This window comes from Numida meleagris, chromosome 22 (assembly GCF_002078875.1).
Source record: "Numida meleagris isolate 19003 breed g44 Domestic line chromosome 22, NumMel1.0, whole genome shotgun sequence".
NCBI lineage: Eukaryota > Metazoa > Chordata > Aves > Galliformes > Numididae > Numida > Numida meleagris.
In genome coordinates, this window is record NC_034430.1 from 2,289,940 (window position 1) to 2,302,338 (window position 12,399).

At 55.1% G+C, this 12,399-nt stretch overlaps 1 protein-coding gene across 3 annotated transcripts; it reads right to left on the reverse strand.

The window, feature by feature from the left end:
* YTHDF2 (YTH N6-methyladenosine RNA binding protein 2) lies at positions 1–12,393 on the reverse strand. Of its 3 annotated transcripts, XM_021375281.1 has the most exons (5): positions 12,339–12,393; positions 12,118–12,142; positions 11,772–11,851; positions 6,776–8,362; positions 1–50 (listed from the first exon to the last, which is right to left on the reverse strand). In XM_021375281.1, exons 1-5 carry the CDS (start codon positions 12,363–12,365, stop codon positions 27–29), a joined length of 1,743 nt encoding a protein of 580 aa, XP_021230956.1. In that variant the 5' UTR covers positions 12,366–12,393; the 3' UTR covers positions 1–26. The 3 variants fall into 3 exon arrangements, with proteins under 3 accessions (XP_021230956.1, XP_021230954.1, XP_021230955.1); XM_021375279.1 differs by lacking the exon at positions 1–50 and having other exon boundaries at positions 57–8,362; XM_021375280.1 differs by lacking the exons at positions 1–50; positions 11,772–11,851; positions 12,118–12,142; positions 12,339–12,393 and adding an exon at positions 10,484–11,760 and having other exon boundaries at positions 57–8,362.

Sequence of the window (12,399 nt, forward strand, 5' to 3'; positions counted from 1 at the left end):
GGGGGGGGGGGGGGTTGGTGGCCCTTTTATTTGACACGGCCCTGGCGTTCCTGCAAGAGAAAAAAAGAGAGAAGGCATCAGCCAAGGGTAGAACCAGGGGTGGGGCTGCAGCTCCCCTCCCTGCTTTTGTATCCAGACACTGCCCTGTCCCATGTGGGGAAGGGAAGCACGAGGAGCGGTGTCTGCCTGGGTGATGTGGTGACCAGCTTGATGTGTTCACCCCCCCGCCCCCCACTCCAAAGTGTGAGAGCCCGTGGGTGCTCCTCGTCCCCGTGTTGTGGGTCGGGTGGGGGTCACCCCGCTCCTTGCAGGCTGGGGGGGATGCAGACGCCTGCTCGCATCCCCTGCCTCTCAGTGAGGGCAGACGGGTGCCAGCAGGATGGCAGCCCTCCCCAGGACAGGTATTGCCACGCTACAGGTGAGGAACGGGGGAAGAGAAGCACCAGGCAGCACGGGACGAGGCGAGGAAGGAAGGAAAACAGAAAGAAACCAACCACAAAAAGGAAAGGTCGGCCTAGGTGAGGACAGATGGTGACACGGTGCGTGCCTCCAAGGAGGGCAGCAGCTGCCCAGGAGATGGCTGAGGGTGGGGGCCAGCTCCCCATCACACCCCCCCAGCTGGAAGGGACCCACGTGGGTCACCGAGGCCAAGCTCCAGGTGGAAGGACACTGAGGGCACGGGGCTGGTGCCCCCCCAGCACAATGGCTGTGGGACAGCCTGGAGACAGCAACGACAGCACAGGGCTTGGAGGCAGTGTGCTGTGCAGGGAAGCAGCCAGGAGCCCTGGGTGCCAGCCCTGCTCCGTGCACCCAGCACGTCCTGCTGTCCCTGGGGGCTGTGCTGGTGTCACGGCCCCATTCTGCTCACTGGGAGTGCAGGAGGCTGATGGCAGAGCATGTTACCCAGCCCCAGCAGCAGCGACAACGGGCTCTGCAGCTCGGGATGGCGACGACGTTTTCGTGCTCTTACCTTGGAACAAACTACACCCGACCGCAGCGCTGCTAGGGCGGAGGGAAAGGCATCAGCGTGGCAGTGCAGGTGGGGCAACAACAGGCCATCAGAGGGCAGAAGAACACAGCGCGTGGCTCCCAGCTTCACCGGGACCAGTCTGCTCCCACAGCACCCACCTGCAGGGGCCGCAGGAATCGCTGCGTGGGGTCTGCACGATCCCAGCAGCGCTCCCTGAAGGGCCGAGGCTCAGCCACCCGGCGCTGGCACGAGCAGCGTGCCCCACAGCACGCCCAGCCCACAGCACACTGCTTCCCCGGGCCTCCTGCAGGGCTGGGTGCACCTCGCAGCCACCCACTGCCCCTGGGTCGCCCCCCAGAGCCTCCCCTTCCCAACAGGAGCAGCCCAGGGCACGGCTGCAGCGAGCAGGCATCACTTGTATTGCGTTCCCCCGCCCCACACACAGCCTGCAGCCCTGATTTACAACCCAAACACAAGGTTCTCCTCCTGTCAGCATGAGAAAGGCACCAGAGCTACAGAGAGCGGTTCCATCCTAGCCTGCCTCACCTATGGAAGAGGACAAAAGCAGATGTATTGCTCTGGTTGCAGTCAGAGGGCTCCGTCCTCCCTCTTGCTCACAGAACTGACTGCAAAGGATGAGCCTCTTCTTGCTTAACCATCACTTTGCATTGCACGAAGGGAGCACCCAATTCCCAGGAGCAGATCCTCCTGCAGAAAGCTTTGTGCCTGGGTTCTCTGGAAAAGGCAGAAGCCCACCTGCACGTTTCAAGGCAGAATAAATGCACCAATACCTCTATGCTTTGTCACGCCACGCAAGTGCAGTGCTAAGCACTGGATAACCCTGTGCAGAGATGGTAACCTGTGGAGCTCCACTGGAATTTGTGGTTCAATATGGTCATAAGAAAACCAGGAAAGGGAGTGAATAATAAAGAGACAAAGTTTACTGATGGTGCTAAGCCACCCAGGCTAAGAAAAATAGCAACCAAGCGTGAAGAAATGGAGGAACCTGTGAGAAAAAGCAGCTGAAGATCACAGCGAGTTTGGCTCGCTTGGGTTTGAGAAATGAAACGATGCACGTGGGAAGAAGAAGAGCAGACACAGAGTGCACTGAAACCTACAGCTCACCACCTCCTCCAGGATGAGGATACGTCCTCTGGGTCAAGAAGCTCCTGAGACACAAGCTGTTCCAGGGCAGGACAGCTGTCAGAGATGGACAGACACGTGCTCGTGCTCTCCTTACAGAGATCTGCTCCTGAGCGCTTCAGGTTGCTGCACACAGAGCTTGCTGCTTGGGGAAAAGGAGAGCAAGGAGCAGTTTGCATGCACCCAGCAGGCCCACAAAACCAGGATGAGGATGCTGCCTTCCTCACACACAAAAAAAGCAAGTGCTGCAGGCCCTTCTCCAGAGCCTCAGGACAAAGCTTGACCTAGATTTTACCTGAAGTTTAAGCTGATATTGGGATTCTATGAAAAGAAAGCTCAGCGTTGTGCTTTCCATGAGGAGCCTCCAACGGTATGGAACCAGAAACGCGGCCTCCATTTCCAAATTCCTTCTACAGAATGGCTTGCAAAAACTCAAAACGAGCTGCTCAAATGCACCTTCACCTGACAAACTCCAATTAAAGCCCCCACCCTGGGCAGAGGACTCCAGGAACCACAGCTGGAAGGATGGCACAGCGCACAACAAGGTGCTTCCTAGAGGAACACCTGCCACAAAATGCTTTGCACAAGACAGGAGAAAGCAGCTTCTTGCAGCCAAGAGCTGATGCAGCGCCGTGTTTTTGTTGGCACCGTGCTCAAAGCCATTCCTCACACGCTGCCCAGACACCAGGCCCACGTATCAGTGCACCTCTACAGCTTCCCAAGCATCCTGGTCAGCTTTAGGCAACATATTGCAGCAGGCAGAAAGCCCAGGACCACTGAATGACACAGCTGATCAATGCTCTGCTTCAAAGGTGAGCTGCTTCGTATGGAGAAGCCTCTGTTAATAAAATAACCCCAAACACAACCCCTGTGTCAGCAGCTATTAACCTCAGTGTCAGCAACTTACTCAAAGCACTTAAAATAAAAGCCACCAGCGATGACATCCTGCTCGCTCCCTCCTTGCATGCCAAAACCTCCATGCAGCTCCTAGGGAATTCGCCGACCACCCGTGCAATTCAACTCAGCTGGAGAAGGAACAAAGCCTTGTTTCATTTGTTGAAGACGTTCACTTGAAGTCATCAGTCTGCTCACACCGAATGCAATCAACGTCTTGGTAGGAAAATGCAGCTCGGGGCGTCCTGCAACGTGGAGCTGCAGTTCTGACCTGAAAACCTGAAGCTGAGGGCAGTAATGAAATGCTGGAATAAGCAGCACGGTTTGCGTGTCAATGCTCTGTGACAAACAGACTGAAAGATGGGGCTGCCATGAGCAAGTTTTCGGAGGCCTGGAACTGAACTGGGAGGAACAAGGCGTGCTACCCAGCAGCGAGAGGCACTCACAGCAAGGAAACGCTGCCCTGCTGCATCAGTCCAACAGCTCCAGCCCGGTCAGGATTTGGAGTAGAAAGAGCAAGCAGCCTTGGGATGGCTGGGTAAAGGAACTGTAGGGTTGCAGGCAGTGCTCACTGTGCTTGGAGATGGCTGGCTTGGGGCAATAACCTGCAAAGAAATCTCTGCTTCGTCTACTCTCACAAACGCTGTGGATACGGTAAAACCAAACGTGAGCACAGTGTCAGCCAGGACAGCTAACAGAGGGGGATGGGAGTGCCAGTCCAGGCTCCAGAACAAGTTAGGAAGAAACAAGAGCTCTGCAGAACACATCAGAAAGCATTCCCCTCTTCACAGGGCTGCGGGTGGTTTCCAGCAGGCTCACAGAGCACTGCTTTGCTGGTCCTTACGTTCCTCCTCCTATGAGGGGCAGCGATACCTGCCACGACTGATGCCCTTGGAGCAGGACAGTGCACGCTGAGACACACAGAGCTCGCTTCCAGAAATAACTCCTTCCACCCCTGCATCCAGAGGGTCTGACCTCAGTGAGGACACTGACCCACGTGGCTCCTACTGAGCTGCAGCCCTGGGAGGGATGGGACAGGACAGGACTGTACCCGTGCAATGTCCCTTCCCAGCTCCTTCCCAAGGAGGCAATGAGGCAAAGAATGAGATCAACATCCTCCAGAGCTTACACGGGCTGCTTCCAGAAGAGGCAAGCTGCTGCCCTACACATGCAAGCAGCACGTCCCATCATTACCCAGGAGCTTTACACTGAGGTCACTGCAACATCCCCAGAAACACACAGGTATTACCAAGCCCTAGAGTCCTGTTTGTTTCACGGGGATAAAGCAGTCCTCCCAGGGAAGGCACAGGTGCCATGCTCTACCCACAACAGCTCCCAGCAGTCCTGAATTCCTTCAGCTGGGATTCAGCTAGTGACTGGCTTCATCAGTTTGGGCAGAAACACCCAAACCTTTCAGAAAACTGCATTCAGTAGAGCAAAGCGAGGCACTGGGAAGAACTGGAGATCAGCCCCTGCGGGCACAAGCAACAGGAGACAACAGCAGGATGCCAGTGTTCTCAGCACTGAACCATTTAACCTCCCTTTGCTGGCCAGAGAGAACAGCATCAACACTGAGCAAGATATTTTTCGTATGATTTCTTGGAACTATTTCTGGGCATTCTAAAGAAGTGACTCTCGCCGTGAGAAGCACAAAAGAACATTCACGAGTTCCCAGACTTTCACAAGAGCTCGTCCATCTGCCTGGGCAGCGAGCAGGAACCAAACTGCAAAGCAGACAAAGCTGTAGGCAAACTGGGAGCCAAGGGAAACAACTGCAGCTTGCAAGCAGTCCCAACCAAGCCAAACCCTGCGACATTTCAGCTTCAAGGAGCAGGAATGCAGAACACGAACGCAGCACCGCCACCCCAAGGCTGCAGCATTCCCCCTGCTGCTTCTCAATGAAGCCACGAAACAACGGGGACAGACTCCAGCCGTCCTCGAGGCCGCAGCAGAGAGCCACCAAAGAGGTCAAACTGCAGCCATAAGAAAGCCCAAGTCATTTCCTCCCCGGCGGATGTGACAGGGCAGGGGCCCTTCACATGTAACACTGAGTCAACAGCAAAGCTGGCGTTTGCTTTGTCTATCTGCAAGAATCCCTCCTTGCCTGTGAATTCCAGAGGCGGATGACTAAGTTTCCTTTGAAAGAATAAATGTTTCTCCGCTCAGAACTCCTGCGTCAGGGTGTCACGCTCCAGCGCCGCACGTCAGCCTGCTGCTGACCCTCAGCACAGCGCAGAGAGGCTGAGCATCGCTGGGGAGGAGCCTTCAAAAGACAGCTGGGAAGATGAGTAAAGATGTTCTACGTGTAAAGAGAACGGCTGTGTCGCTGGTCTTCGTACCTCACCCACGTTCAGGCCGCTTGCTCTCCAGCAAACCACCCGCCTGCCTCCCTCCTTCCCCCACGTCTCTCCCACTCTGTTGCTCTTCCTTCTTCACCCCCATCTCCATTCGCTGTTTCCATTTTATTTATTCCCCTCTCCCTCCCCCCAGCAGTGCTTCTCCCCTCGCTGGGATCTGCCCCTTTCTCACACCCCACGCCGTCAGACACAGAGCGCACCGCAAGTCCCACTTCCTACAGCATCCTACACAGAGCAGATTTCTGATTGCACTCAAAACCTCAGCTGACAAAGGAGAAATCACCACTTCGGGACGGGCTGGAGATCACACAGAGATCAAGTTTACACTTCAACCAGAAAGAGAACGTTCCCTCGGCACACCTTGCAACACCTTCCTCCCCTACAGATTTCCTTCACGTGCCAGAAGTGTTTGAGCATCAGCTGCAGAACACGACTGCCTTTGGTGGCACCGCTCGTGCACACAAGTAAACCCCATCTAAAGATCCATCACCGTGTCCTGTCGTGGTGAGCAGTCGCAGCTCCCGACTCCGCTCCTCAACCGCTGCGTGGAAAATTCCCCATTGCCGAAACTAAGGAGGGGATGAGGAAACCTGGCCAGCTCCCAGAAAGCCCTGCTAATGCTAATTTGTAATTACTGTTTGGACCAAAACATGGCACGGAGGGTCAGGCGCAGGTGGTTTGGGCGGTCGCTGAATTCCCTCCTCCCAGCTCCACAGTTTGGGCATTATTTTCAGCCCTCCAGTGAACAAACAGAGGGTGACAGCGAGCTCCGAGGTGACGCAGCCCAGCACAGGGCACGGCCACGAGCAGCTCGCTGCCAAGAGGAACGGGATGACCTGCTCTGCGTCCAGAGGGGAGCACGAGCAGTCAGGGACTTACATTGCTGCAAGGGAGATTGAGGCTGGGCATTAGACAAAGCCTTCTAACAGGAAGGATAATTAAGCACGGGGCTAGATTGCCCGGGGAGGGACAGGAACTGCTGTGCCTGAAGGTTTTACAGGCGGTGGGAAACATCTGTCACGCTGATCCCGCTCGAGGTAGGGGGTGGATCAGACAGCTTGTCAGAGCCCAGCTCTGCTTCTCAGCCACTGCCCAGAGCCCCCACTGATCTCTTACTTTAGGCCACATTGAACCAGGAGCTGACGGCGGGATAAAGCTGAATACAGCACACTGAGAAGTCTGGGATTTAGAGCAACCCAAGGGCTGCTGAGTGCAAGCTGGCGCGAGCTCCGCCTGCCAGGACAGCACCCAGTTCTGGCAGCACCCACCTGCACCCCAAAAGGTGCTCCAGTTTGGGTAGCAGTGCTCCTGTTTGGGTAGCAGGTTCCCTACAGCAGCACAGGGCCAGCCCCAAACCCGCTCCCCAGCCCATCCCTTCGGGCCACGGGACCATGCCACACACACACGTTACCTTTTTAACAGTTTCCTCCTCCTCCTGGCGTTTCTCATAGTGTGAGAAGTCATCGAAGATGGAGGTGGTGTGCTTGTAGGTGGCAATGATTTTCAACACCTGCTTAGCCTTCTCCAGAGGCACCTCCTGAGTGTCCCTGGAGTTGGTCACTGGTTTATTCTCGTTGTTCTCTAGGCGGATGTGCCGCAGCTGGCTGTTGGGAACGTCCTTCACAAAAATCCACCTGACATCAAAACGTCCCTTCCACTTGTCCTGGGACCACACACCCGCACACGTGTTATAGTCCACAGCAGATTTCATTTCTGCTACGCCGCAGAAGTGACCGCTACCGTTGACACTGAACAGTAAGTAAACGGGGCCCTTCCCATTCATGGAGCGGTAGGCGGCATCCAGTCTCTTGTTGCCGTGCTCCGTACTGCACCAGATGTTATATTTAATGGAACGGTGGATATCGTCCTCAGAATAACTCTTAATGATGAAAACCCGGCCGTGCTTTGGGTTCCAGTCGAAATCCTTGGGGTTGTAGTTGTTGATGGACCTCAACTTCTCCAGCACCGGGTGAGGTTCCGAAGGAGCCGAGCCTGCGCTGGGCTGCGCCGCTCCCACCCCGCCGCCCTCGGTGCCGTTCTGGCCGAAGCCGCTGCCCCGGTTGCGGGGAGCGACCCAGCGCGCGGGCTGAGCCGCCGGCTGCGGGACGGGCAGCGGGGTGGGCTGCGGCGGAGGCGGGGGCAGCGGCTGGGCCTGCTGCCCGCCGGGAGCCTGGGCCACGGGCGGGCTGCCGGTCATCTGCTGAGCCACGGGCTGGGGGGAAGCCTGGGGGGGCTGCTGGGCCATGTTCTGCACTAAGGCCTGCGAGGGGGCTTTCGCCACCGGCCCTTTGTTGTCCCAAGTTCCTATATCCATGTTGTGTTTGATTGGAGGCGGGGGAAGACTCGAACCCGCGATGCCGTTCTTGGCCTTCAGCTTGGGCTGCTGCTTCGCCGGCTTGCTGGCGATGTCAGCCCAGGACGTCGGCTTCGGGGGAGCGATGGTGGCCGGAGGCAAGCTGTTAGATGCCACGATGTTGCTGGTAATGGATCCGCTCCCGACGGCCGAACCGACAACTTTGGGGACGTTGCCGGCCACGTCCGTGCTGCCCAGCTTCAGGGCTGCCATCCCTTGGTCTATGGTGTTCATGCCCGGAGCTTTGTTGAGAGTCTCGCTGGCAAAAGCGGACTGTCCATCGATCATGGCCCCCCCCAGCGAACTGGGGGCATAGGCGTAATTGCTGCTGTAACCAGAGCTTTGAGTGGATTGTCCCTGAGAACTGTTATTCCCCCAAGCCGAAAAGTCAATCCCACTTGGAAAGAAGTTAAAGCCGTGCTGCCCGAGGAATGGAGTGCTGCCAAGGGCCCCTGGCTGCCCGAACATGGCGTCTGGGAGGAAGTGAGGCTCCCCGTTGCTCAGCTGTCCGTAAGAGGTTAGGTAGGGCATGGGGGGGTCGCCCCCCGTGGACCAGGCAGCCTCGCCCAGCGAGTAGGAGAATCCGATGGAGGGACTGTAGTAGTTGGGTAAGTAGGAATCGGACATTGCAGTGTATGCATTGTTCTGCAAAAGAAAAATAACCACTGGACAGTTAGGATGAGGAGAACAAGTGGGCAGGGATCAGGACTAAGGGCCAGCTCTGGTTTCCCGTGCCCCAGCCTCCCCACCCTGGCACTGAGCAGGCAAACAAGCCTGGCCCCATGCACCTCTGCTGCTAGGGGTGCTCTCAGAACAGCTTCACTGCCCCCAAGATTAAACACAAAGGCTTAGCACGCTCCTCACGCTAAGATCAGAGCTCAGTGTCCTGATGCACGACACAGACCGCACACCGGGCTGCCCAGGAGCTCCTGCTCAGCCCTGGGAATAACACCTTACCTTGCATATGGATATCATCATCATCTGCTTTTTCTGTCTCTATAGAAGGAGGCTTCTCTCACCTGGGTAACGCACGTCTCAGAGCTTATTTTGCTGTGTGCATGATGAAAGGTTTGGGGGAAGGAGGTGGAGAAGGGTGATATGGAGGGCAATGGTCCAGTGGCAGCGCACTGCCATAATCACAAACATCCCTCGCTGCTCCTAGCACAAGTCCCCTCCTTACACTTCCTACCCACGAAAACAGCTCCATCCTGACAACCTCCAATTTGAGAGTTCCAAATACCCAAGAACTTGCAAACAAAGCAGGATTTAATGCCTCATCCTCAGAACACCAGCTGCTCCAGCGCTGCGAGCACACACTGAAAAAAATACCTGGAAATGGGGAGTAATCAGCAGCGCTTCACTGGGAGCCCTTCATAGCACAGGGACCACCACAGCACAGCAAAGCAGGCTTTGGAGCAGAAGAAAGCAGCTCCGTGCTTTGGTCTCCCTTTTCACATCCAAATAGCCTTCAGGTTACAAAAACAATTTGCTTCATTTTACAATGAGGAAAACTCTCCGACATGACTAAGGTTCGCTTACATGAAAAACATCTGTCATTTGGTATTCAAAGCAGCGTCCCCCCGGGGAGCTGTTCAAGCCACGCTAATGGACATTATCATCCAGTAATGTGAACCGGTGTGCAGACAGCCTTGTGCTACACAAGCAGCTTACACGCCAGCCCAATGCAGATGAGATGAAAAGTCAGGTTGGGTTCCCATTTAAGAGCCTGGCTTGCAGCAGGCTCCGCTCCATTTCTCATTGAATCATGTTTTCACGTGCCAAGCGCAGCTCCCAGAGGACTTCACGCCATGCTGGAGTCTATGGAGGCTCTCAAGATGGCTCTGGCCTCCTCCAGAAATAGCAGTTTTGCCTCTCCACCTTCCAGTGAGTTAAATGAAAGCAACAGGTTTGGGGCTGGGCGAGCCTCAACTCTTCCAAAAATCAGCAGGAATTGTGCTAACACCGTTTGGTTCGCTGCACGAAACGCTGGCAAACTTTCTGCACTGCTACACGGTGTGGACGCACATAAGTTCAGAACAAAAGCGTATTAATAAAGCAATTAACTCTTACCCAGGGTGCAGCTTTAATTTTCAGTTTCTACAACCATGCTTTGCTGTCAAGCACACCTCGCCCCGCCACATCGCACTCGCACAATGACACTGATGGGTATGCAAAGAAAGCTTTTAATTCCCTCCAATGACTAAGACTTCTTGTACAGTTATTTCCTCAAATTCACTATTCCTCTGCATCTGCACCTCAGACAAGGAGGGTTTAAGCTTACTCACTGCCGCTGAACTTTTGGGTTTTTGCTTTCTGGAGCTGAAGAATCACTGCGTGCCTGAGCTTTAAGCACACGCAGCAACGTGATTTCAGCAGGCTGACAAGTTGGTTAAGAGTCACACCCGAAACAGCAGCTCTCCAGCAAAGAGCCAAGGAACTTCACAAGGTGGTCACCTCATGTGTGGGCAGACAGCAGCCCCAAAAGCACTCGTGTTACCCCGCAGCAGTTGGCGATATTTAATTCACAGCCTTAGCTCCCTTTCCCATGTCCAGAAGAAAGGTGCCTGTGTGACACTGCTCTGTCACAGCCCTGCTTGTCAGCTCAGCAGCCCCACGGACCCCTCCAGACTGACCCCCAGCTTTTTGCTTTCTACTAACCAGAGCATCAAAAGACAGGTGAGAGCGACAGGCAAGGCAGTGCAGCAAGAAAAAAGAGGAGACAAAGTCACCCTCAAGTTTCATTCAACGTTAACGCAGCGGTTTTACCTCGCTCCTGCTGTATTTCCACAGCTCTCCTCCCCCTCCTCAGGTGCACTCTGGTCACTGCCTTCTTTTTAAAAATACCTTCACCGGTTTGTGACACGCATAAATACAAACTAAGTATTGAGATATGTATCAAAAGCAAAAAAAAAGAGAATAAAATATGGTAGGGGAAAGGAAGTAGCTTGCTTTATTCAAGGCTTGAGAAAGCAATCGCACCCTCTCTCTCTCTCTCTCTCTCCCCAGGCAACTCAAATTCAGGCTTGTCACTTTTTTAAGGGAGCTAAATACAGCTTGTTACTTCACGGACAGGTTGAATGCCCAAGATTGTGCAACAGCTAACAGGTCCTTACAGAGTACTGAGCACAAACTAGGAAAATACCCGGTGAGTATTTAACTGAGACAGAAACCTGCTCTTGTGTTCCAACAGAACACGAATCACGAGTATCTGAAAAGATACACTGGCTAGCAAAGGTGATTTAAAAAAAACACAGAAAGGGAGAAACAAAACAGCTTATTTTTTTTTTAACCAGTCACAACAGTAAAGGGAAAAGAAGCCAAGAGAATGAACTGCTACAGTCTTACTACAGATGTTTATCTGTGATGCTTACTTGTAAGGTCTAATCAGCTGAACTCCATCTGTTATGTGTCACTCTCCTACTGCTCATGAGACAGAGCAGTTAACAATGGAGCTCATCTCAAACTGCAACTGAAAAGTACCTGGAAGCCTGACTTTCAGAAGTTGCTCACAAACTCCAGCCCAACTTCTTACTAAAGTTCTAAGAAAGTCCCGTCCGCCCTTATGACAAAAGTGTTCCGGGGTTTTTTTTTTTTGGTGAGAAATAGAGAAAACCCCGTGACACGCATTTTCAGTTTACTTTGGCAGAGACAGAAGAGCACAGATAGCATCTTCCAAAATGCCTCCAGAGCACGGCTGCACCTCATGAAGCAATTTCACAATGCTGCACGGTGCATCTGCTCTACAAAGAGCCACGACAAGCAAAGAAACAAGGCCAAAGCAACGCAACTGAAAGACCAGAAGTAGTAATTTCAAGACAGCCGATAGCGGGCTGAGCCTCAACCGGAGGAAGTCCCAAAAAGGAAGACCCAAAAAGTCGCTAACACCTCCAGCCCTCACCCCCCCCCCCCATGCCATTTTTGCTGGGAGAAGCGCGGGGAGGCAATCAGCAGGTGGCCAGGGGAAGGCTGGCAAACAGCAAAGCACGATCAGCAGGGACAGGGCAGGGAAAGGAATCCGTGCAGCCGCGGGCTCCCCGCAGCTCAGCTCACTCACCGGCCGGGCCTGAGGGCTCAAGTAGGGCTCGAAGTCGTCGTCGTTCAGCCCGTCCTTCTGATGCACGGACCCATTTTGCACTGAGGAAGAGATGCGCGGCGTTAGGAAGCGCTCAACAAGCTGGAACACGACCGCCTCCTCCTCCGGGACGGCCCCGGGAACACGGTGTGCCACCACACGGCGGGGAAAGCGCTCCTCCGCGAGCAAACTCTCCCCGTGAGTAGCTCTCTCGGGTTTTTTAACGTTGTTTTCCCGGTGTTTTCCCAAACGCGGCCCCGCGGCAGCACGGGGCCCTCCCGGCACAGCTCCCCCCGCGCCCATCCGCACCGCTCCGGCCCCGTCTCACCTTTGTTGCCTTGGCCTTTGGGTCTCTGCGGCGGCGGCATGGAAAGAGAAGAGAGAGCGGTGAGTGAGGGGAGGAGCGGCCGCAGCCCGCGGGAAGGCCCCGGGGAGGGGAAGGGAGGCCCGGCCCGCACCCCGCCGCTAGGCCCCAGCCGCGGCCTCGCCTAGCGGGCCAGGCCCGATGCCGCCAAGGGGAGGCTGGGGGACGGCGGCGGGGCCCCCTACCTGTTCCAGAAGGCTGCTGGCCGACATGGCTCCGCGGCGGGGCGGCTGCTGCCGGGGCGGG

Coding starts and splice junctions, on each gene's coding strand:
- YTHDF2 (XM_021375279.1), bottom strand. CDS start 12,365: ATGTCGGCCAGCAGCCTTCTGGAACAG. Junction 12,143..12,338: donor CCAGCAGCCTTCTGGAACAG/GTAGGGGGCCCC, acceptor CCGCCGCCGCAG/AGACCCAAAGGCCAAGGCAA. Junction 8,363..11,771: donor TGAGCCCTCAGGCCCGGCCG/GTGAGTGAGCTG, acceptor TTTCTTTTGCAG/AACAATGCATACACTGCAAT.